Source organism: Benincasa hispida, chromosome 12 (genome assembly GCF_027475165.1).
Source record: "Benincasa hispida cultivar pf3 chromosome 12, pf3_genome.v1.1, whole genome shotgun sequence".
Taxonomy (NCBI): Eukaryota; Viridiplantae; Streptophyta; class Magnoliopsida; order Cucurbitales; family Cucurbitaceae; genus Benincasa; species Benincasa hispida.
In genome coordinates this window covers 33,055,497-33,078,330 of record NC_143489.1, presented here as the reverse complement: position 1 = coordinate 33,078,330, position 22,834 = coordinate 33,055,497, and the positions used below count along the sequence as shown (strand labels likewise).

General features: G+C 33.9%; 1 protein-coding gene across 9 annotated transcripts; it reads right to left on the bottom strand.

The window, feature by feature from the left end:
- Positions 1-14,494: 14,494 nt before the first annotated feature.
- LOC120068336 (SNF7 family protein) lies at positions 14,495-18,849 on the bottom strand. 9 transcript variants are annotated; one of them, XM_090308732.1, is made up of 9 exons: positions 18,647-18,817; positions 18,354-18,436; positions 17,155-17,483; positions 16,892-17,062; positions 16,533-16,715; positions 16,077-16,207; positions 15,530-15,698; positions 15,194-15,329; positions 14,495-15,051 (listed from the first exon to the last, which is right to left on the bottom strand). In XM_090308732.1, exons 3-9 carry the CDS (start codon positions 17,416-17,418, stop codon positions 14,774-14,776), a joined length of 1,332 nt encoding a protein of 443 aa, XP_090164858.1. In that variant the 5' UTR covers positions 17,419-17,483; positions 18,354-18,436; positions 18,647-18,817; the 3' UTR covers positions 14,495-14,773. The 9 variants fall into 9 exon arrangements, with proteins under 9 accessions (XP_090164858.1, XP_038875994.1, XP_090164860.1 ...); XM_039020066.2 differs by having other exon boundaries at positions 16,533-16,742; positions 18,647-18,785; XM_090308734.1 differs by having other exon boundaries at positions 17,155-17,450; positions 18,647-18,785.
- Between the last annotated feature and the right edge of the window lie 3,985 nt (positions 18,850-22,834).

Below are 22,834 nucleotides of genomic sequence, written 5' to 3'. Positions count from 1 at the left end.
AGCCTTTTCTTATACTATCGACGCAACTTTCCTCTCTTTTTGTCGTAATATCTAAGTAAAACATCATAAATAACTTGTATTTCTACAAGTTATCAGGGACCTTATGGACCTGTAGCTCGAAGTTCCAACAATGCATGAATAACTGATTAAACTCTTTAGTCATGAGATCCACCATCCATTAACTTCCAGGCACTCCACTAAAGACCGACAGCTGAACTCTCCTTACCACAGATATATTATGTGTCCATCTTAACCAATCAGCAGTGCAACAACTCTTCACAGATCGCACATAAGTACAGCTCGGCCAATAACTATTATGCCCCTGTAGTTACATTTAACTCCTTAAGTACCACTGATTCTTCTAATGAACATAAGTCATAGTCTTACTACGACTGAGTCCTCTCTTCCAAAGAGAAGCTGTGGCCACTATGTTCAAGCCCCGAAATCAGCCCTTAAGGGAGAAATCTCTCTACTTATCCCAGCTTCGGGAAATAAGTGAATTCCATCTTGTGGATTGAGTTCCCAACTCCTAAATCAGACAAGTCCCCAAAAGGGTAGGCATGTTGAGTTGACAATCTGGCCACTCTCACCTATACTAATCAAAGGACCGCCCTCAAAGGTAGGAGTTCCCAAAACACTCAAGATTGAGGCCATGTCACCTATGGTCATTTAGGTGAGATGTATGCTTCTAGTATCAACGGTGTTATATACAGAGTCTAGTCATCTTGTGGTCTAGGTCTTATATGAACTCTTTGTATAGGACACCCCCGTTCGCATGTCTCCACATGAATGGTCAGGATCTACCATCAGTAGTAGTTTACAATACTTGCAAACCTCTACAAAGCGGGTCGTAGCCGTAGTGTCACCAGGATCAGGTATCTCACCTTAATCCTTATACTATAGACCTATTTAGGTTATCACTTAAGGCATGATCCACTTGTATATCACATATACATACTTCTAAGATAATCAAGGAACTTTGTTTATTGGATATGAGTAAATGCCATAATTAAATAACAATTATTTTATTCATCAAACAATGTGTATCTTTACAAAACAACGAGACTCCGAGAAAATTAGGACATGAATCCCAACAATATATTATTACATCACAAGCGTTTGTTCAATACAGATGTTTACAAACTACAGGATCCAACGAGAGTTTAGGGCATCAACCCCAACAATGGATACCCAACAAACACACACTTTTGGGCCCGAGAAGCAAACTTACGTTGGTGAGGACCATGATTATGAACAAAAACGGTACAGCCAAACACCTTGAGGGGAACATCTGGGAAAAGGAAAGTGGACAAGAGAGACTCTTTAAAATACTCTAGGGGTTTGGAATTTGAGCATATAGGATGGCATCTGATTGATGAGATGAGCTGCAGTAAGTACAGCATCTCCTTAGAGATACGAGGGTAAGGATGCAGGTATCATGAGAGATCGAGCTACTTCAATAAGGTAGCAGTTTTTTCGCTCAGCCACCCCATTCTACTGAGGGGTATAAGCACAGGAATTTTGGTAGATGATGCCTTTAGAGATTAAAAACTCACAAAGAGACTGATTAATAAACTCACATCCATTGTCATTTCGAAGAATATCGATTTTGGTATTGAATTGAGTTTCGACAGTAGTGTAAAACTATTGGAATACCGTTGTCACTTCAGATTTATCCGTAAGGAGAAACACCTATGTGAGACGGGTGTGATCATCAATAAAGTTAACTAACCACCTTTTACTTGACATAGTTGTGATATTAGACGAGCCCATTATGTATCAAATGGAAAGGTCGGGAAGGTTTATGGGGTTGAGAAGTAAAAGAGGCCCTGGGCTACTTTGCACGAATACAAACATCACAAGATAAAGATGACCCATTCATATTATGAAATAAGTGGGGAAACATGTATTTCATATAGTGAAAGCTTGGATGTCCAAGACGATAGTGCCATAATAAAAAATTGTTTCAAAAATAGTAAGAGAAGATAACAAACTAGTCCTAGACAAACTCTTAGAAGAACCATCATCAGAAAGGAAATAAAGCCCCCTATTGTGCTAGGCAGTACCAATCATCTTCCCTAATCTCAAATCCTGAAGCAAAACATCATCTGGTGAGAAAACAACTTTGTAGTTCAAATCTCTGGTTACTTTACTGATCGATAGCAAATTGTAAGATATCTTTGGCATATGTAAAATATTATGTAAAATCAATTCCTGAATCAGTGATAAGTGACCCTTCTAAGCAACAAGGGAAAAAGACCCATCTGCAATTCATATTCTCTCATTTTCAATGCTTGGATAATAGGAGAGGAATTGGTCAAATGATCCAGTTAAGTGATCAGTTGCTCCTGAGTCAAGAATCCAGGATTCATCCCCCTCAACAAAGAAACTAAAGGACTGAGGAGTACCTGATTGGACAATATTGTCAGTTCCAACTGTACCTCGATCAACAGGGTTGGTCACCTGGGGAGCACCATCAACCGCTTCACCAATGAAGGCTTCACTGGATTTAGATTTATCATTTAGAGGACACCACCCATTGGTGGACGTCTGTGTAATTTCCAGCATTGGTCTTTTGTGTGCCATGATTTCTTACAGTGTTCACAAATTGGAGGGGACTTTCCATTCTATTTGTCATTCTCAGATCTAGATGACTTGACTCCAAACGCAGCAGAGTCTAAGGTAATGGTTGTTGTACATTCATAACGCTGGTTTTATCCTCTTCTAATCTGACTTCTGAGCATACTTCCATAAAGGATGGCATCGGTCTTTATCCCAAAATCTGGCTCAGACGACATCAAATTTCAAGGTCAAGCCAGCCAAGAAATCATAGACACGGTCAACCTCCCCAATCTTCAAATACTAAACCCCGTCGACTGGGCAATCCAAACCACTTCATGACATAGATCTATTTCTTGCCACAATAGTGACAATTTATTGAAATAGGATGTTACATCAAGAGTCCCCTGCTTGCACTCATGTACTCATTTCCTCAACGTGTAAAGCCGTGAAGCGTTCTGTCTCTTGGAATATAGTTTCTAGACAGCTTCTGTAACAACCAGATCCTTACATATTATGGTCCGATCGCTACGACATGCATACTTAGACTTTTCTATCATGAGATGAGTTTTGGTAAAAATTTCAAAAGAACATATCTAAAATTTTATTAATTAGGTAGAAAACTATATAAAAAGTTTATTTTACAAAACACCAGGATCCATAAAACATTAGCATAGTGATACAAAATGCATATATGCCCATAATAGTGAGTTTGATAGTTAGCCCTTCGAGCGACGTCCAGTTCTGCCACCTACGCTGTGTCCTTACCTACAAAGTCTGTAAAATAGGATGAGTATATAATATACCCAGTAAGTAATTCTCACTTAAGGTAGTGACTAAATGCACAATCACATGCAACATGTCATTAAAACATATGATTGGGATCGAAAACATATAATAACAAGAGGTGGTCAGTTATGCTTCCAACATAAATTCCTCCGCCCTGGTAAGAAGATGAGAACTTAAGTGGAAACTAACCGATCTGATGATTAGCGGGTCATGCAGTCAGTAGGGTCAGAGTCGCATCCAACATCAACCATTAGCATAAATGTAAGATTGGACTAGAGGGGTGCAACCATACATACCCTGTTAGTCCCTAGCATAAACTTGACGTAGAATTGGGTCTAGAAAAGTGCAACCATACATGCCCTGCTAGCCCTAGAAGCATAATCTTTATCTAATTAAATTTTAATCTTATTTTATCATCGTGAACAAACATAATGCATGGGGTCTCTTGTCGAGAAACACGTTTTAAACATGTAATGCAACATAATAGAGGTACACTACCATAAAACACTTAAAGAGAGGGTGAGATAAACTACTTACCTCGACTGCGATCCTAGTTATTCCTTATTATTCCTTATGGTTTGATCCTATAAAATTCGTAAAGCACTTATAATTAAAACTAATTTTAGGACTATTATGTTAAAGAACTTGATGAAAGTAGCTTATTTATCTTGAGAATTATAATTATTAAGTCTTTAGAGTATTAGTATAATTACGCTTAATTATTTTGCAATGAGATTACTGGTATTGATGGTGATAATAATAATAATAATATTAGTATAATACTAATAGTAGTAGTACTAGTAGTATAATAATAATAATAGTAATAGTAGAATAATAGTAATAATAATATTATTAAAATAATAACAACAACAACAATAAATAGTAATAAGTATAATAAGAATGGTAGTTGTAGTAGAACGTTAATGACAATGAAATAATAATAACAACAGTAATAGTAATAATGATAATAATGATGATGATGATGATAATAATAATAGAATGATAATAATAGTAGTTGTAGTAGTAGTGGTAGTGGTAGTAGTAGTGGTAGTAGTGGTAGTAGTGGTAGTAGTAGTCGTAGTGGTCGTAGTGGTAGTAGTGGTCGTAGTGGTCGTAGTGGTAGTAGTGGTGGTCGTGGTAGTAGTAGTGGTCGTCGTAGTAGTAGTGGTCGTCGTAGTAGTAGTGGTAGTAGTAGTAGTGGTACTAATAATATCAATAGTAGTAATAGCGTAGTACTAGTAGTATTTAATTCTAAAAGTAGTAATGGTAGCAATAGTAGTGAAACCTCAAGTTTTGTTAAAGGAATACTATTAATTCAATGTATATGCCTTTTAATTTTAATTTCGCTTACAAATAATATTGTACTACAACTTATTAAAGTTGTGTGTATATATTACTACCCTAATACTATTTAATTTAGATAAGTTTTGTTTTATTAATAACTTATTAACATATTTATAGTCTAAAAGTTGAGAATAAAATTGTAACATTCAAGTATTAACAAATTTGTCAAGTTAACAAAAACTTTTCAGTGGATTAATCTTTCCAATTACTAAGGTTGAATTCTAGTAAAGGAATAAAAGGGAAAGGAAATAACTTACTTCACAATAACTCTAATTTCACGATGTACTCCACCATTTTATCTCTAAAATAAAAAAAATAAAAAAATAAAAAAAAATCAACTACTTATGCCTATATATAGACAAATTCCACCGCCATTCTTATTAATTTTTTTTTAATTCTTTAATTTCCACCGAATTACTCCCTCTTTATCACCTTATTTTATTATTATTATTATTATTATTATTTTAATCTATTCAAGTTGTCTTTTTTTTTTTTTTTTTTTGCCGACCTAATGAATTTCATTTATTGTTATGATTTTTATTATTTTTACTCTAGTTGACTTGTATATATATATTGTATTATTTTACTTTTTGTTGTTATTATTATTATTATTATTAATCTATTTAGTATTTTTATTTCTCCATCTTTAGGTTTTTTTTCTTTAAAATATATTATTTTATTTCTTAAATAACTTCTTGCTTAGATATTTATTGATTTACTTAGTTAATATTTTGTTTGCTACTTATTTAGTAGCCAATAAGATTTATGGAACAATGTAACTTTAGTATCTTCATTCAATATCTTGTACTTAGAACATGTTAATGTAGAATCCTAATATATAATTTCCTAAAACATTTTCATACAAACTTAGGATGTTATAGCTTCCCAAATATCCCGAGCTGACACTATATAAATTAGGAGCTTTTCGATCTGAGGTTCCACACTGTTTATCAAAATCGAGCAGAGGAGGGAATCCTCCCCCTTCCATATACGTTCCTGAGGGTCTCTAGGGTTCGGTCTTGGTATCTCCCCAGTTAGATACCAAAACTTATGTCGTCCCTCGAAGACCATTGTCACAAATTAAGACCAGGAAAAATAGTTCTGGCTATTAAGTTTTTCTCCAATGGTTATTCCTGCAAAATTTTCCACAGAACCAGACATAATATTTGTAATAGGTAAAGTAAGGTAAGCAGTTATCGATGTTTCTGAACATAACGGAAGACCAGAATACACATTTGGATGAAAATCGATCGGAGGATTTGCTGTGGATCTAAAGGCTGCCTTGAGCACAGAAATTTGTTGCTGCAAATTAGCCAATTGCTGTTGAAACCCAATGGTCCCACCATAACACACTGTCTAGACTAGAAGTCTAGTAGCCATGGGTTGTTTCTACACATAAACCCCTGAAAAAGTAGTTTATGTTGGCATGGAGGAAATGACCGACTGGACAAAAAATTAGGCCTGATGAACTGGCTGGACCGAATTCAGCTGGACCATTTTTGTTCATAATCATGGTCTTCACCAGTTTCAAATGTAAGGAGACTAAGTCTAAGATACAACCACATGGTCTTTAACACCTTTGGATGTTTTTGTTGTAGTTGATAGGTTTAGTAGAATGGCACATTTCATTCCATGTAATAAAACAGATAATGCTACTAACATAGCTAATCTTTTCTTTAGGAAAATGGTAAGATTGCATGGAATTCCTAAAACCATTGTTAGTGACAGAGGTGCAAAATTTTTAAGTCATTTTTGGAAAGTTTTGTGGGGTAAATTGGGAACTAAGCTTTTGTTTTCAACAACTTATCACCCACAAACCAATGGGTAAAGTAAGGTGGTTAATAGAAAATTGGGGGCTTCGCTTATGTCACATCCCCTCCCAGATTACCCTTCTTAATCCAGAAGTGAATGTGACGACAGTAGTTACCAACCGTTTTATGGCACTTACTACCTAACTAACATCTTTAACCAGCTTAGATCCCTAGAATACATATATAACATTCACCAAACTAATGAAACTTTTAAAAAATAACCTCAGAATATCAGGGATCAACAACAACATAATTACATCATATTAACACATACAGAGTTCAGTAGTCCCAATATACTTTACTAGTCCCTAATATGAGCAACACATATGTACAGACATTTACATAGTAAACACCTAAAACTTCTTTCTAGACTTTGGACTTTTAATTAGAGTCCTTAAGTGGCAGAGCAGGATGACAGCTAACCTCTGGGGAGATGACCACTACCTGGGAAAAGAAAAACATTTGAAAGAATGAGCTACTCGCCCAGTGAGTGACTTAATAAAAACATAAATCTCATGCTTAAACTGAAATCTCAAAAACATAATACTGGAACTAAAATATGCCAAGAAAACGTGTACATAAAACTTTTAAAACCATTGTATCTGAAAACTGAATCTTAGTTGAGAACGAACATCCATCGCTCTAATTTCCAATGCCAAGCCATGGCCAGATGAGATCCCTACTTCGATCTCTTCATACTGAACTATGGCTAGGAGAGACCCTACATCGATCTCTTTAAATACGCTGATGGGCATCTCAAGTAACTTCCTCTAAACATAAACATTGATAACTACTCTTAAACACCATTAAACATCATTATTTCCTAGTTGAGAACGAGCATACATAGTTCTAGCTCCCAACATCTGTTACCGGCCAAGAGACCCATATTTCGGCCTCCCTTTGCTGGTATATGGCCTAGAAGGGTCATGCTTCGGCCTCTCATTCAGAACTACCTATGTGCACGTGGAGTTTTCTAAGTACTGTCAACACCTTAGGTACATTTACTCAGATACCTTCCTTACCTTCAGTATCCGGCTCAATTAAGCTGTCAAGTTCTCGAAGTGCATTAAAAAGAATAGTTTTCAAATATAGCATAGAAATCTCTTTAGGATACCTTCCCTACCTTCAGTATCCTTTTTCATTGTGTTTAGGAATACCAACGCATATACTTTGAGAACCTTAGGTATTTAAAACATCATACATCAAGCTTCATTCAACCTTAGCTATAATCCTAACGCATGCTTCATACTTTGTAAAATAAGTTGGCTTAAATCATGTTGAACTAGCTTGTAAAAACCATTAGCATGCGTTAGACATGGAAAACATACTTGGAAAACTCATACATTCGTAAACATCATGCGTTGGTCATGCTTTCAATCATAGAAATAAGTTGCTTGCAATCACATAAAACTTAGCATGAGAATAACTTTGCAAAGCATAAACTTTATCATTTGGAAACATTAGTCACTCACAGCTCGTCGGGGTTCTTAAATGGTTTATATGTCTCTCCTAGCTCTTCTTGGCCTGAAAGGACATAATCCCCAGTTAGATTCTTTAGAATTCTCAGCAAAATGCTTCAGGTAGCTCGATTACTAACGAAACTTTCACCAACAAAACAACATTACTAGTAAGATGATCATCATGAGCGAGATCATCCTCATCAGCGAGACTTACCACTTCCAGCGAGATTTGTGACTTATAGCGAGATTCTCCTCTTCCTTTACTCACTCTCGCTCTCGCTCATTTTCTTATCTCTCGCTCGCTCTCACTCACTATGGTGAGCTGCCTGCTTAATCTTCCCAAGCAACTGCCTGCTTACGCACCTATTCCCTATTCCAACTTCAAAAATTCATAACTCAAAATCTAGAACTCTTTTTAAGAAACTTTCTTCTACAAACTTGTTTTGAATTGAGTTTTACCTTCTTGTCTTAAAATATCGGCCCCAAATTCCTTGTAATTTGGCTTGGAGCTTCCAATCTTTACTTTGGGCCCTGATTAATTCGAGAATTTGCCCTTTTTGCAAATTCTTCACTTTTTGCTATTCTCTATGTGAGATCTTTCTTCTGAAAAACAACCTCAAAAACTAGATTCTCCCAACTTTCGAAGGCACCAATCTCACTTAATTTTCTCAAGTCGTTTTCCAAAACTGAGCTTTCGAATTTTCTCTCTCTTTTATACTTCCTTCCGCCTCCCCTGTTCAAGGGTTAAACTGCCACCTCATCCAACACTTAATGCTTCCAGCCAATTCTCATTAGTGAGTTTCTTTAATAAATTTATTTTTCCTTTCCTTTCTTCATAACCCATGTTAGGCCTTCACCTCATAATTTAAATTTAGCATGCATCGCATACTCCATCGTCTAACGCCCAGCGCCTATCATCTAGTGCCCAGCGCCTATCGTCTAGCTTCCAGCGTCTATCGTCTAGCATTCAACGTCTATCATCTAGCATTCAACGTCCATCGTCTAACATTCAACGTCTATCGTCTAGCACTCAACGTCTATCGTCTAGCGCTTGTCGTGCAGCTCATCGTCTAGCACTGATGCCGATCATGCAGTGCCAACGCCCCATCGCTTAACGCTATCGTCCAACGTATAGCGTTATCGTTTAGCGAGATCCTTCATATCGTCTAAAGCCCAACGCCTATCATCTAGCTCAATCGTTTAGCAAAAAATCTCACACATAGCCTATCGTTTAGCTACTGTGAGCATCGTTTACCTCTGCACAATTACTACATGATTTCCCAGCACCCGTCTACACGATCGCCTATCCCATTGTGTAGTGTCATTCACTTACTAGACGATCGCATACCCAATCGTATAGTGTCGCTCATCTGCTACACAATCGTCCAGCACCTTTTCTCGCACACACTTGAGGCTGCCGCAAGCCTTATCAACACATCATGCCTTTCAACCCATGCGTTCATCCTTAGTACCAACACATAGTTTACCCTTGCCTTCAACACTTAACCTCTATAAGCCTTGGTTGCTACACACGCAACCCCATGCGTCCACACTTCTCCATCAACGCATGCCTACACTTTTCTTCCATACTTAGTCAATTTTCACTTGTAATATTATCTAAAACTCACCCTTGACTAAGTGTTTCTAACACTTAGAATTTTATTCCTCCATCTGCCTACTTTCTTTACCTCCTTTCATAATTTTACTTAACACGCTTGTTACTCACTTATGTAGGAAAAATAGAGTACGAGGTTTACAGCTTAGATCACTAATTTCTAAAAAACTCAAGTCTTGGGAGGATACTCTACCTTTTGTAGAGTTTGCTTACAATAGAGCAATACATAGCACCACTCATTGTTCAACTTTTGAGGTTGTATATGGCTTTAATCCATTAACTCCTTTAGATTTTTCACCATTGCTACCTAATATGTTTACTAGTGTTTTAGTTGTTTCAAGGGTAGAATACATAAGAAATCTGCATAAAGAAGTCAAAGAAAGAAGTGAAAGAAAAAAAAAAAAAAAAAGAATCAAAACCTTGTCCACAGTAAGAACCAAGGGGCAAAGAAAATGATTTTTAAACTTGGTGATTGGGTTTGAATTCATCTACAAAATGAAAAGTTTCTAGATCAAAGGATGACTAAACTTCAACCAAGAGAAGATGGTCTATTTCAAGTGATAGAGCAGATCAAGGACAATGCCTACAAACTAGATCTACGAGGTGAGTACAATGTAAGTTCTACTTTTAATGTGGTTGATTTGACTCCTTTTGGTGTAGGGAATGGAGACCTTGATTTGAAGAAAAATCCTTTTAAAGAAAGGAGGAATGATGTAAATTTAACCATTGAAATATTACACGTACCTAAAGGACCAACTACAAGAAGCAAGGCAAAGAAGATTCAATAAGCATTCACACTACATCTTCAAAAACTAGCAAATTCACAAGAATCGACAAATAATTTTGAGACCAAATTTTTATATAATGTTAGTTCAATGAGTCAAGAAGAGAATGGCATGAAGATGGCATAGGGAAAGTCCTATAATTTGGAAGATGGCATAGTGGTAAAAAAAGTGTATGCAAATTTTATGAAGAAAATCCTGTCAAGTATGCTGGAAAAACGTGATGTCAAACCTTATCAAACATGCACATCTACTTTGCCACCTTCTAAAGGAGATATTTAAGGTAATTTGAAGACTTTCTACATTTTTAGTCTTGCATTTTGACTTATAATTTTTCCTAGGTGTTATTTCAACAATTTGTAATTAATTGTATTTGAATGACTTTTGAGTTTCTTGGTCTATAAAATGGCTTGATACTTGAAAACTCAAATTATCAATATTAAAAACCTTGTGCTTATTCAACCTTTTGGTGTTGTCTTTTCTTTCAAATCTTACTTTAGATTTGATGTTTAAATCAATTCATTGGATTAGTCTTGATCAAGCTAATTCTAGAGTGAGTTGTCTTAGGATCTAAGAGTGACCATCATAAATTCAAAGTTTGATCTAGGTTAACTTTTTTATGAGTGTTTGCAAGGAGCATAGAAGAACCTATAGCTTTGCATCCAACAAACATGGCGAGCGCTTATCAATTTCCATGAAGTATTATTATTACATTTAAATTAATTTTGACCCTAGAACACTATTTGACTATCACCTAACTTGTTTGTAGTATGCATATATGTAAATTCTATCACCTTATGTGGAAGCTTGTTGGATTGATAGTAGTTTGAGATATTTTCTAGCTATAAAATGTGTAATATTTTATAAAAAAAAATTTCAAGATCTCAGTGGGTATATAAGTGAGGATAATTATCTCCATTGGTACAAGCCCTAAAAGTAAATTCATGAGGGCTTATGCCCAAAGTAGATAATATCATATCACCGTAGAATCATGCTCCTAGTTTAGCTATATTGGTATAATCATCAGGTATCGAACAAAGATATAATTGAGCCTTGAAAGTAGTCATAGTGTGGTCTATATTTAAACTCTATGAGATAGGCAGTGTGCTCTAGTGAAGAGGAGTTAGCCTAGATAAGAATTAGACAGATGAATGACTATTTAAAGGGAAGTTTGATGGTCCTTCGTTTGAGGGGAGAAATGTTGGGAATGCGACCAAAGTCTCATATTGATTAGACAAGGAGATGATAATGGGTACATAGGTGTACATATATATATTTCAATTGATTGAAAGTATAAAGTCTTTATTTTATCAAGTATATCTAGGATCTTAAAAAGAGAAAATAAAAACTTCATGGATTTAATAGAATTTCTTAAAGGAAATAAAGTAATTAGGTTTAAATGGATCTTCAAATATTTTTATGCATATTCTCATATGACTTAAATATTTGAAATAACTACTACAAAACCTTGTTAGCATTTGTATAATACATCACGTGGATATAAATAAGTCATCTACTCAAGTTGTTTGAGTTGATTATGTAAATATTTGTTAATATCCTTTGATACATGCGTCTACTCAAATTTATTTGAGCTGATTGTGTGATTATAAGTTTGTATTTTGATGATATATTGATCTTGATACAACATAGATATAAGTAATGATAGTAAGTTATTCATGTCTTCACAATTTGAAATGAAAGATTTATGTGAGGCTAAATTGTAAGTTATTTATGTCTTCACAGTTTGAAATTAAAGATTTATGTGAGGCTAATGTGATGCTTAGTGTTACTGAAAATGGATTTTCTTTATGTCAATTACACATTGAAAACGGTTAAAGAGATTTGATAGTTTGATGACACTTCTGTAAGAACACCTTATGGTAATAGTATGAGTCTTAAGAAAAATAAGGAAGATAGTGTTCCTCTATTTGAATATGAAAATATTATAGGAAGTGTTGTGCTTTTTTATGAACTATACTAAACCTATTATTGCATATGTTGTGAGAAGATTGAGTAGATATACACATAATCCTGATAAAGATCATTTGATTGCTCTTCGTCGTTTTTAAAGGCATCTTAATGGTACAGTAGATTATTGTTTGCATTTTAATATTTTTGCCATATTAGAAGGATAGTATATGAAAACTGGGTAACTTAGAATGACGAAATAAGCTTTACTAGTGGATATATTTTTTTTATAGGTAGAGGAGCTATTTTTTGGAAGTGTGAATTTATTGCTCTAGAATTAGCAGAATATCAGTACGAGTAGCTTAGAATCAGCACAATATCAGTACGAGTAGCTTAGAATCCAACTGGGAGATGTACTGTTGTGAAGGTATCAGTACCAGTCTCTTTGCACTGTGATTCACAAGCTGCCACAAGAATTATTCAGAATAGTATAATGGCAAAACACCTTAGACATGGAGTTGTGAAACAATTGTTGAAAGAAAGAATTATCTTCTTGAAGTTTATGAGGTATAAAAGGAACTTGATGAATCCTTTAACCAAAGGCCTAACAAGAAGAGTAATTCTAGAATTTTCAATAAGTATGGAACTCAAACCCTTATAGTGGTTCATAGCTCTTTATCTGGGTGGTCTATTGCGATAGACTTGATGGTCCATAGCCCTTTATTTGAGTAGTTCTAGTACGGACTTGATGGATAGAACTAGAACCTTTAAATTCCATAGCCCTTTCTTTGGGTGGTCTTGAAATGGACTCGATGGATAGTTGTAAAGTCCTCATAGCTTCGTTTTTTAGAGGTTTGTCTTTGACAGACTTGATGAAGTTGGTCTTGATATGGGCTAGATGTGAAGTCTTCATAGCTCAATTTTTTAGTGGTCTGTTGCGATAGACTTGATGAAGTAATTAACATGATTGTGAAGGTATGACCGTCTTATATGAAAAAGTTTAAAGGTCTTTTTCTAGAGCTTTCATATTGACTTGACGTTCTATGTGCATGGTCTTAAATAGCATGTTTTTATCGTGGAATCAATGAAAATTTAAGGAGTAAAACATGTTGTGAGGGTCTCAACCATAGTTATTGAAAGTTCAAAAGGTAACTCACTCTCTCTAATATAATTGTTGCCCCCATTTCACTATGCATCAATTCAAATCGTCAAAATATGATGTTTAAGTTTGGTCTCCTAACTTTGCTTAGAAAACATGTTTTATAAATTTTTTTTTTTTTTTTTTTTGTTTACTATACCAGTCATTCGTGGGGGGCTGTTGAGAATGGCTACCATAGCAAAAGAAAATACACAAATTAAATGTTGGTGATTAATTCCAAGAATTAATTTCAATTAATTCCAAAAAAATTTTAAAATTAATTTCAAAACAATTTTTTGTTTTTAGAAACCAATCTCACCTTTCCTTTAAATAGCTCTTAGTTTTGAAAAGAAATGATACAGAAATTTGTCTTCCCTATTCATATGTTTTTCCTCTAGATCTACTGTTCTCTAAGCATAATTTCCGTTAATTCCAATCCATTTTCTGGCGAGTGCACACTTGAAATTGGAATTTGTGTTAACCTTGGGAGCAATCGGCACAGCGATTAGCACCGAGTCACACCATAATTGCTTTTAGGGCAGTGGTTCTTCCATGGCGCAACAACTTTTCGACTCGGTATCTAACTGAAAAATCCCAACTTGGAGAAAACCATAGACCAGAAAAATTCATTATGTGAAAATTTTCTACAATCACGCATAATAATTCTCTGTACCGACCCCAATTACAATAACATTCTCTCAAAGCTTTTGACTACTCACATCTTTTTCTCACTCTCAAACTAGAGAATACAAAAGAAATTTAACTATAGTTACTAAACTTAAAGTGTTTCTAACTAGGATTACTGAAAACCAAGGGCATGGACTCCTTTTATAGGTTTGGAGCTCATCCACATTCTTCAATTTAACCAATGTGAGATTCTTCAATTCCAATAACTTGCCAAAAACCCAACAATTTCAACTCTTGTACTTTCTAAGAAAATGAAAGAAAATAGACTTAATTTTCAAAAACTAAAAATTTGACCCCATTTCGTAACAAATAGGGCTGAAATGATTATCAAATATGACTTAATAAGCACAAAATTGAAAATTTAGAACTCATTTGAGTTAATATACCTATCCAACAATCACTTTGAACTTGGTAATTTAACACCCCCCTTGTTTTTTAGAATGGAGGTCTGAAATTAATCACGCTTTGAAGTTTATACAACAATCTCAATCTTACATTTTCAAGATCAAACATCAATAGCAGTAATACAATAGCTGACTCAGGAACAAAGAGCAGCGATTTTGTAGTAACAATTTTGCACATCAATTTCACTGACTTTTGACAAAGTACAGAGGACAACCAAAAGAAGAAGGTTACATTGGGCTGATATTGCCATTGTCAACCGCTCCATGAGAACCCACCTAAGAAATGCCAAGCTCCATCATTTTCGACTTGCTTTTAGAATTTGACTTCTGGATCGCTGTCACGTTTCCTGTTTCTTCAACTAGCTTTAGATTTGATAATGCATCGCTCAATAAATCGTCAGAAACTGTAGCCACTGTTTCACCAGTTGCAATATTAACCACAGATTCTGATGTCGACGGGTCAAGGTTTTGGCCTGCTGTTACTTCCAACTCAAGCTTCTTGAACTCTTCCTCAATATCTTCATCTTCCGGAATTGAGCCAGATGGAGCTGAATCTATGATACCCAGAGCCATGTTTAATCATAATGAAAGAGAAGTTCCAAGATTAATTGGGTACTAAACTAAGTAAACAGGAACTTTTCAAGTTTTAAGAGATGATCCATCTAAAGACAAGAAACTGGGCAAAATAAAAAGTACCTGTACTTATAGCACTTGCAACTTGCTTTTGTAAATCAATGCTTACTTCTATTTCCTGCAAACTATATTGGAGTTGATCCCAACTAACCTCGTGTTCTTTCATTACTCGAGCACCAATTTGAATAGCCTCAGAAACCTGCCAACAGAGTATGATATTACTTATTAGTAAACCTAAGACATCAAACCAGAACAATTTATTAGTGGCTCAAAATTTGTATTTGTTTTTTGAATGGTTTCAAGCTACGAGTTTTCCAACTCTGTCATTTTTAGAGAGGCAAGGGTTCGGGCAGAGCACCTTCCACTTATCAAAGAAGAAAACTGAAAATGGTAACCTACCGTTTTTGTTGATTCGGCATCTGCAATAGCATTTAGTACTTCCTCCACTCTGTTTAAGAGAGATGCAACTTTTTCCCGACTTTCTGTGGTAATCTTCAACTCTCTTGCATGTTTCAATGCGGTTTTTTTGTTTCCAGACTTCAAAGAAGCTAGTGCAGATTGTCTCGACCTGCAACAAAAAATTTCTTTAATCTCGTAAGACAACGAGCTATCTGGAAAGACATACTTCACAAGCATATATAGGAAGAAGAGTTCTGCATTATATATAATTACAGTCATCCCACCCATCCTAGTCTCAAACATCGAAAAGTTCCATTACGCCTTCTATTTGGACAGCCAGAAATTGATGTGGAGGACCTAAGGGAACATTTTTAATGGATGATAAAATCAAACACTCTTGACACAAAATTGCTCAAGTGTTTTCACCCCCCATCTTATCGTGAACTACTTAGAGACGTCTTATCAAGCCAGTGATGGGATTTAATATATTTGCTGCCAGAAGGATTTAATAAAATTTATAGAAGCATTGAGAGCCATAAATAATTACACATCATAGCGCTGGTCAATCACATCAAGTTGTTGCTGAAGCTTTTCTGTTGTCCAAATTAAGTGCAAAATGTCATAATCGAGAGTTGTGATGCCAGGAACTGTCATTGCTGTGAGAGAGATCTTTACACCCTGGTTAGGGGGAAAAGAGAAATCAAAAGTGAGCTCGGAAGGCAATAACTCACTGAAAAACTAAAGACGTCGATAGAAATTTAAGATAGGTAGTAAGTAAGGATCCTATCATGGTACATTCTTTACATTCTTTAATATTCATTGGATTTTTAACTTATAAATTATTTTATTACCAATTTTCCAGTAAAGTAAAGTCCTCAGGCAGGCTGCACAGCCTTACTCAAAAATCAAAGCAGCTTAAATTTTCATTTTTATAAATTATAAGAATAGTGTGAGAATGTGTTTAAATGAAGAATGAAAAATGCAAAAGGATATAATGGCATACCTCTAGAAGTTCCTTTTTTTCCTTAGAGAGATACCTTGCTTTACCATATCCAATCAAGTAACTCAAGATAACAGTCGCTTCATCAGGTCCTCCACAGATGTTTTGGAACTTCACCATTGTAATAATGCAGGACGAGGTCCAATTACTAAGAGATAAACACTTGATAACTTCAGCTGCTCTATCCTTAGCATGGAAATATTTCATATCAAACTTATATAAGAAAAAACCAAAAGTGATGAAACATTAAGATGAATGTTGAAGTAAATTCCAAAGCAGAACTCAACAATTCATGTCCGGAAAAAGTAGAGAACCTAAAAAGGATTTGAAAAAGGAAAAGAGAGGAGAATTAAAGCATATACCTGTAATACACAGGCAAGAACTACGTAATCATCACGAAGCAAACTGTCGGGGTTCTTTTTAGATGTACCCATCAAATTGCTTAATTTTTTGAACAAGTAGGAGAGTTGGCCACTCCTTGGATCCAGCATGTCACCACGTCTTATAATGTCGCCCTCAATATACATTACATGCTGAATGGAATGGTGGACTATTATAGGACAGAACAATAACAAAGATCAATTAATTAAAAATGGAAAACAATCATCTTAGTTGAAAGGAATACCAGAACATGGTCAAGGCATAATGGAGACAACCCTCCTCGAGAAAACCATTGATTCTTTATTTCAGAAGGTTTTATGAAGATGAAGTTGAATTTGCGAGCAATTGTGATGATCAAATCCCTCCAAACTTGGTATCTGGGTTCCCAATCAGATTTCTGCCCACTAAATGCCTTGAACCGAGCAGTAGCCACCACTTCGTCATCCCAGTCTGGGACTTTTTCCCTGATGAACTCCCTTACACGAGACCCCTTTGATTCCTTTTCCATTTTGTTTGCACTGTTCACACCTATGAATAGAGCTGCAACTGCAACCTACTTTCAGCCCAATCTAACTGTGTGCATTAGTTAGCAAAAACATGTATTATAATTCAGGATACTTCCTCTACATATTTTCAAGTAATTTCAAATTGTAGGTTAGTTCAAGAAAGATCATGACCTTCCAATTAGTCCATCAAGCATCAAGGACCTTTTAATCACTTAAATAAGATGCATTACACGTCATACCACCCAAAGGGATTAAATTACATCATTTCATCAACTAAAATTCCATTGTGCGCAGCATTGAGGATTGTAGAGAGAGAAAAATCCTTACAATGAGAAAAATTCTCAACTACTTAATGGTGTAAGTTGATACCCAACAGAAAAGGCATATAGAAGATTCAAATCTAAGAAATTCCTACAGAAAGAGAGAGATAAAGAGAAAGGGAGATAGAGACCAAAGCACTACACCCCTGCAACTATGAAACGGCTACCTAGTTTCCCCCATGGAGAAGGGAAATTACTGACCCATGCCAAAGTGTTCAACAAATATATAAATCTTCTAATACATTCTTAGAACCCAATGACAGGGATACAACCAATAGAATGGATCCTGTTCAAACAAGGTCATTATATTTTTTCTTTCAGCACTTTACTTTTTGGCTTATATATTTGAAAATTTGATCATTATTATGCTATCTGACATGTAGACACTATTATATAAAACAGTAAGGAAGTAATACTATAAGAATGCATATTCAGAATCAGATAGGGACAAGTTTGCTCATTGTTTTGTATATTGTAACCTGGGGCTGACAGGAAACCACCTGGAAATGAACTGGTATACAAAATCAAAGTTCATCTTTCATCAATTAGAAACGAGATAGCACAATCGAAGCGAAGAAACTAAACACAGTTTTTAAGTAGATGATAAGTAAAATTACATAATCTTCTTCAATTAGAGGAACTGTAATCCTCTTCTTCTCACTACAATCTGCATGGAATCAAGCACGCGGCACATTGAAGACTGGAAAGTGGAAATGAATTTAAAGCATAAACAAATGTAGGTTTAAGAGAAGTGATGGATCGATTACAAAGGTAGCATTGACGAAAACGAAATAGAAATCAATCAAACTGCTTCTTCGATACACACAGAATGAAAACAGAAACTTGTTCTTTAATCCAGAACCTCGTCGAAACACAAATTAAATGAAATAAAAGTAAAATAAATTAGGACCTTCATAATCAATCACAAGAGTTGGCGTTCGAAAATGAAGACGATGTTTGGCGAAGCTTCAGAACTCAAAATGTTGAAGAAGCCAAAAAGGGAATTCCTAAACCAACCTGTTCTTCCCTTTCTTTTTTTCTTTTTTTTTTTTTTTAATAAAAATAATAAAGGCTTCTTTTCAAACACTACCTTAGGAAATCGAATACTTATATGAACAAATATAGTAAAATCACATAACTATTATTTAAAATATTTTTAACAATTTTACTGTTTATAATAATTATATTAATAATAATTTTATTATAATTATTATTATTATTATTATTAAGTTTAAATACTACTTTAATTAAATTTAGATTTTGATTCATTTTGATTTCCATACTTTTAAAATGATCATTTTAGTCCTTATATTTTTAATTTTTAGTTCATTTTAGTCTTTATACTTTTAAAAAGTTCATTTTAGTTCTTATAAATTCAACTTTGATTTATTTTGGTCCTTAAACTTTTAAAAATTAATTATTTTGATCCCTTCACTTTAATTTTTATTTCATTTTTAAAAGATGAAAGCGATCAATTTTTAAAAGTTCAACGAGCAAAGAAAGTATAAACATCAAAATAAATATTTTGAAAGTATATAAGTATCAAAATGAATTGAAGTTCAAAGTATATGGATTAAAACGAACATTTTGAAAGTATATGAACTAAAATTAAAAATATAGGGATCAAAATGATATTTAAACCTCCTTTTTATTATTATTACTATTAATGAACTAAATTTCACTTAAAAAAATGTTAAAGGAGTTCAATGTTAAATGAAAGAAAAATAGGCGGGTGAGTTCTCTCCATTGTGATCATGTGATTATGTTTGGGTTTAAATCTAGTTTCTAATTTATAATAGTTAAAGCCACTCTTATCATGTTTCTAATCGCTCCTAAATTGATTTTTTATTTAATTTTAAATTTTTAAATGTAATTTTTATATTTAATTTTATACTTCATCAAAATTGATTTTAAATAATTAAAAGCATGTTTTCGGAAATCGTTTAACAAAACTTTCAAAAATATGTTAGTGATCTTATGTTATTTTGAATGGACAAGTCCTTAAGGCCACTGCGCTCAAAACCATAAAGCTTTATTGAGAAAAGTCACCATGATGATGGCATTAAGCATATTGTAACCTTTATTTTTTTCCAAGATTAAAAATGATTGTGTGAAGCAATATCAAACACGATACAACAAGAAGAAGGTATATCTTGATTACCTATAACTCCCTCATATAAATGTTTAAAATTCTACTCAAATAAAAATATGGTATGGGTCGTGAATTTGAGAAACACAATGGAACTACAAGTATAGAGAAAATATAATATAATAATATTAAATATATAAAATATAATATAAAATAAAATAACTAGAATTATAAAATTGGATAATATGAAAATTAGTGAAATTTTGAAGTGAAATTCTCACCAATGTAAATGTGATTTTAAGATCTACCAAATCCCGTTATATTATAGGTAAAGTGATAAGTAGAATGTGGATTTACATAGACACCAAACACGAATAATTAAAAGACACATAGACAACATGAAGGGCGACACATGGTTTTAGGCCACTAAGCAATAAACATCTATTTATTATTATAATATTCATAACACTCCTCCTTAGATGTCCACATATATATATATATGAAATATGTCTCGTTAAAACCTTACTAGGAAAAATCCAATGGGGAAAAAACCTAGTGAAGAAAAAAGAGTACATATTTCATATAATACATGCTCCTAAAAGAATATAATATATTTACTCCCCTCACGAAAACATCACTTAAGATCTCTGAGTCGCCGCATTCTAATGTTGTGCATCATTTTTCAAAAGTTGCGGTTGGTAATGTTTTTTTTGTAAATAAGTCTGTCAACTTATCCTTCAAACAAATTTGTTGTACAATGATGTCACCATTTTCTTTAAGATTATGAGTGTAGAAAAGTTTCAGTGAAATTTGCTTTGTTTTATCTCCTTTAATATATCCTCTTTTGATTTGGGCTATGCAAGTTGTGTTGTCTTCATATAATATTGTTGGAAGATTTTTATTAGAAGACAAGTTACACGTTTCACGAATGTGCCGAGTCATTGACCTTAGCCATACACATTCTAGACTAGTCTCTTGAATTGCAAGAATTTCAACATGATTTGAGGAAGTGGTTGTTATAGTCTGTTTCACCAATCACCATGATATAGAATACGTCTCCTCAAAATCAATACCATGTGTTTGTGAAAAACCTTATGCAACTAGTCTTGCTTTATATTTTGTGACTTCATTATTTTCATTTCTTTTCTTCACAAATACCCATTTGTATCCCACAGGTTTAACATCTTCTAGTGTTCGGACTACTGGTCCAAAAACCTAACGTTTTGAAAGAGTTTAATTCTGTCATGATTGTTTCCTTCCACTAAAGTCAACTTTTCTATTCAATATTCTTCAACAAATTTTGGTTCAAGATCCTCTTTTTCAGATATAATATCAAGAGCAACATTATACAAAAAAATGTTGTCAATAATTACATTAGTTCGATTCTATCTTTTTTCTGTCATGACATAATTTATTAAAATCTCATTATTATCTTTAGGTATTTCACCTTCCTTACTAGTCATGTCGAGGATTTCTTTATGGGTATTTACATCTTCAACCAAGTCTTTTTCACTATTAATTATTTTTCGTTTTCAATGATTTTTATCTCTGGAATCCACTAATTTATCACGCTTCTGGTGTGTTCCAGACTCATTAATGACAACTTGTTAAGTTGGGATATCAATTTTTTATGGAACATTTGCAACTAGTATATGTGACTTAGTTGCTTTCTTTGCATCTACAAATACATCTAGTAATTGATTTGTTATATTTTGCAAATGAATTATTTTCTGAACTTCAAGTTCACATTGATTTGTTCAGGGATCTAAATGTCCAACTTCTTAATTCCTTTGAGGACCCATCTTAATATATTGTGGTGGAGCAATTGGAACATATACTGCACATCCAAAAATTCTCAGATGGGAAATATTTGGCTCATGACTATAAGCTAATTGTCATGGCGAGTACTTATGATAAGCTACTGGCCTAATGCGTACAAGTGACGTTGCATACAAAATAGCATGTCCTCATACAAATGAAGGAAGCTTAGCTCTCATAAGTAATTGTCTTGCAATTAATTACAAACATTTTATAAATGATTCTGCTAAACCATTTTGTGTATGAACATGAGCTACAGGATATTCAACACTTATCCCAATTGACATATAATAATTATCAAAAGTTTGGAATGTAAATTTACCAGCATTATCAAGACGAATGGTCTTAATCGTATAATCAAGAATTTGTGCTCTTAACTTAATTATTTGAGCAAGTAATCTTGCAAATGCTAGATTTCGACTTGATAATAAACACACATGTGACCATCTACTTGATGCATCTATTAATACCATAAAATATCTAAATGGTCCACTTTGTGGGTTAATGGATCCACATATATCACCATAAATTCGTTTTAATAATGCGAGTGATTCAATCTCCATTTAAATGGTGATAGTCTAATTATCAATTTTCCTTGAGAGCAAGCATCACATGATAATTCATTAGATTGAAGAATCATCTAGCTCTTCAATGGGTGTCCATTTGAATTCTCAATAATTCTCCTCATTATTATAGATCCCGGGTGACCCAATCAGTCATGCCAAATTGTAAATATGTCTGGATTCATAAACTTCAGGTTCATTGTTGCATATGTTTCAATTACTCGTATATGAGTATAATACAATCCAGAAGATAAAGCAGACAACTCTTCTAATATACGTTTTTCATTTGAGACAGTGGATATGATATATAAATATTCCACATTATTCTTACTATCGGTCTTAATATGATAACTATTGCAACGTATATCTTTAAAACTTAGAAGATTTCTCTTTGATTGACTAAAGAACAATGTTTCTTAACTATAAATTTTTTTCCTCTAGGCAAAATAATATTTGTTTTTCCAAAACCTTCAATCAAGTTTGTAGAACTTAGTATTGTATTTACTTTTTCTTTCAACATTGTTAATTTTGAAAAGTATTTTTTATTTATAAGTATTGTATCTGTAGTTGCACTCTCTGCCAAACATGGATTTTTTTTACTCATTTTTTAGTCAACCAACATATGAAA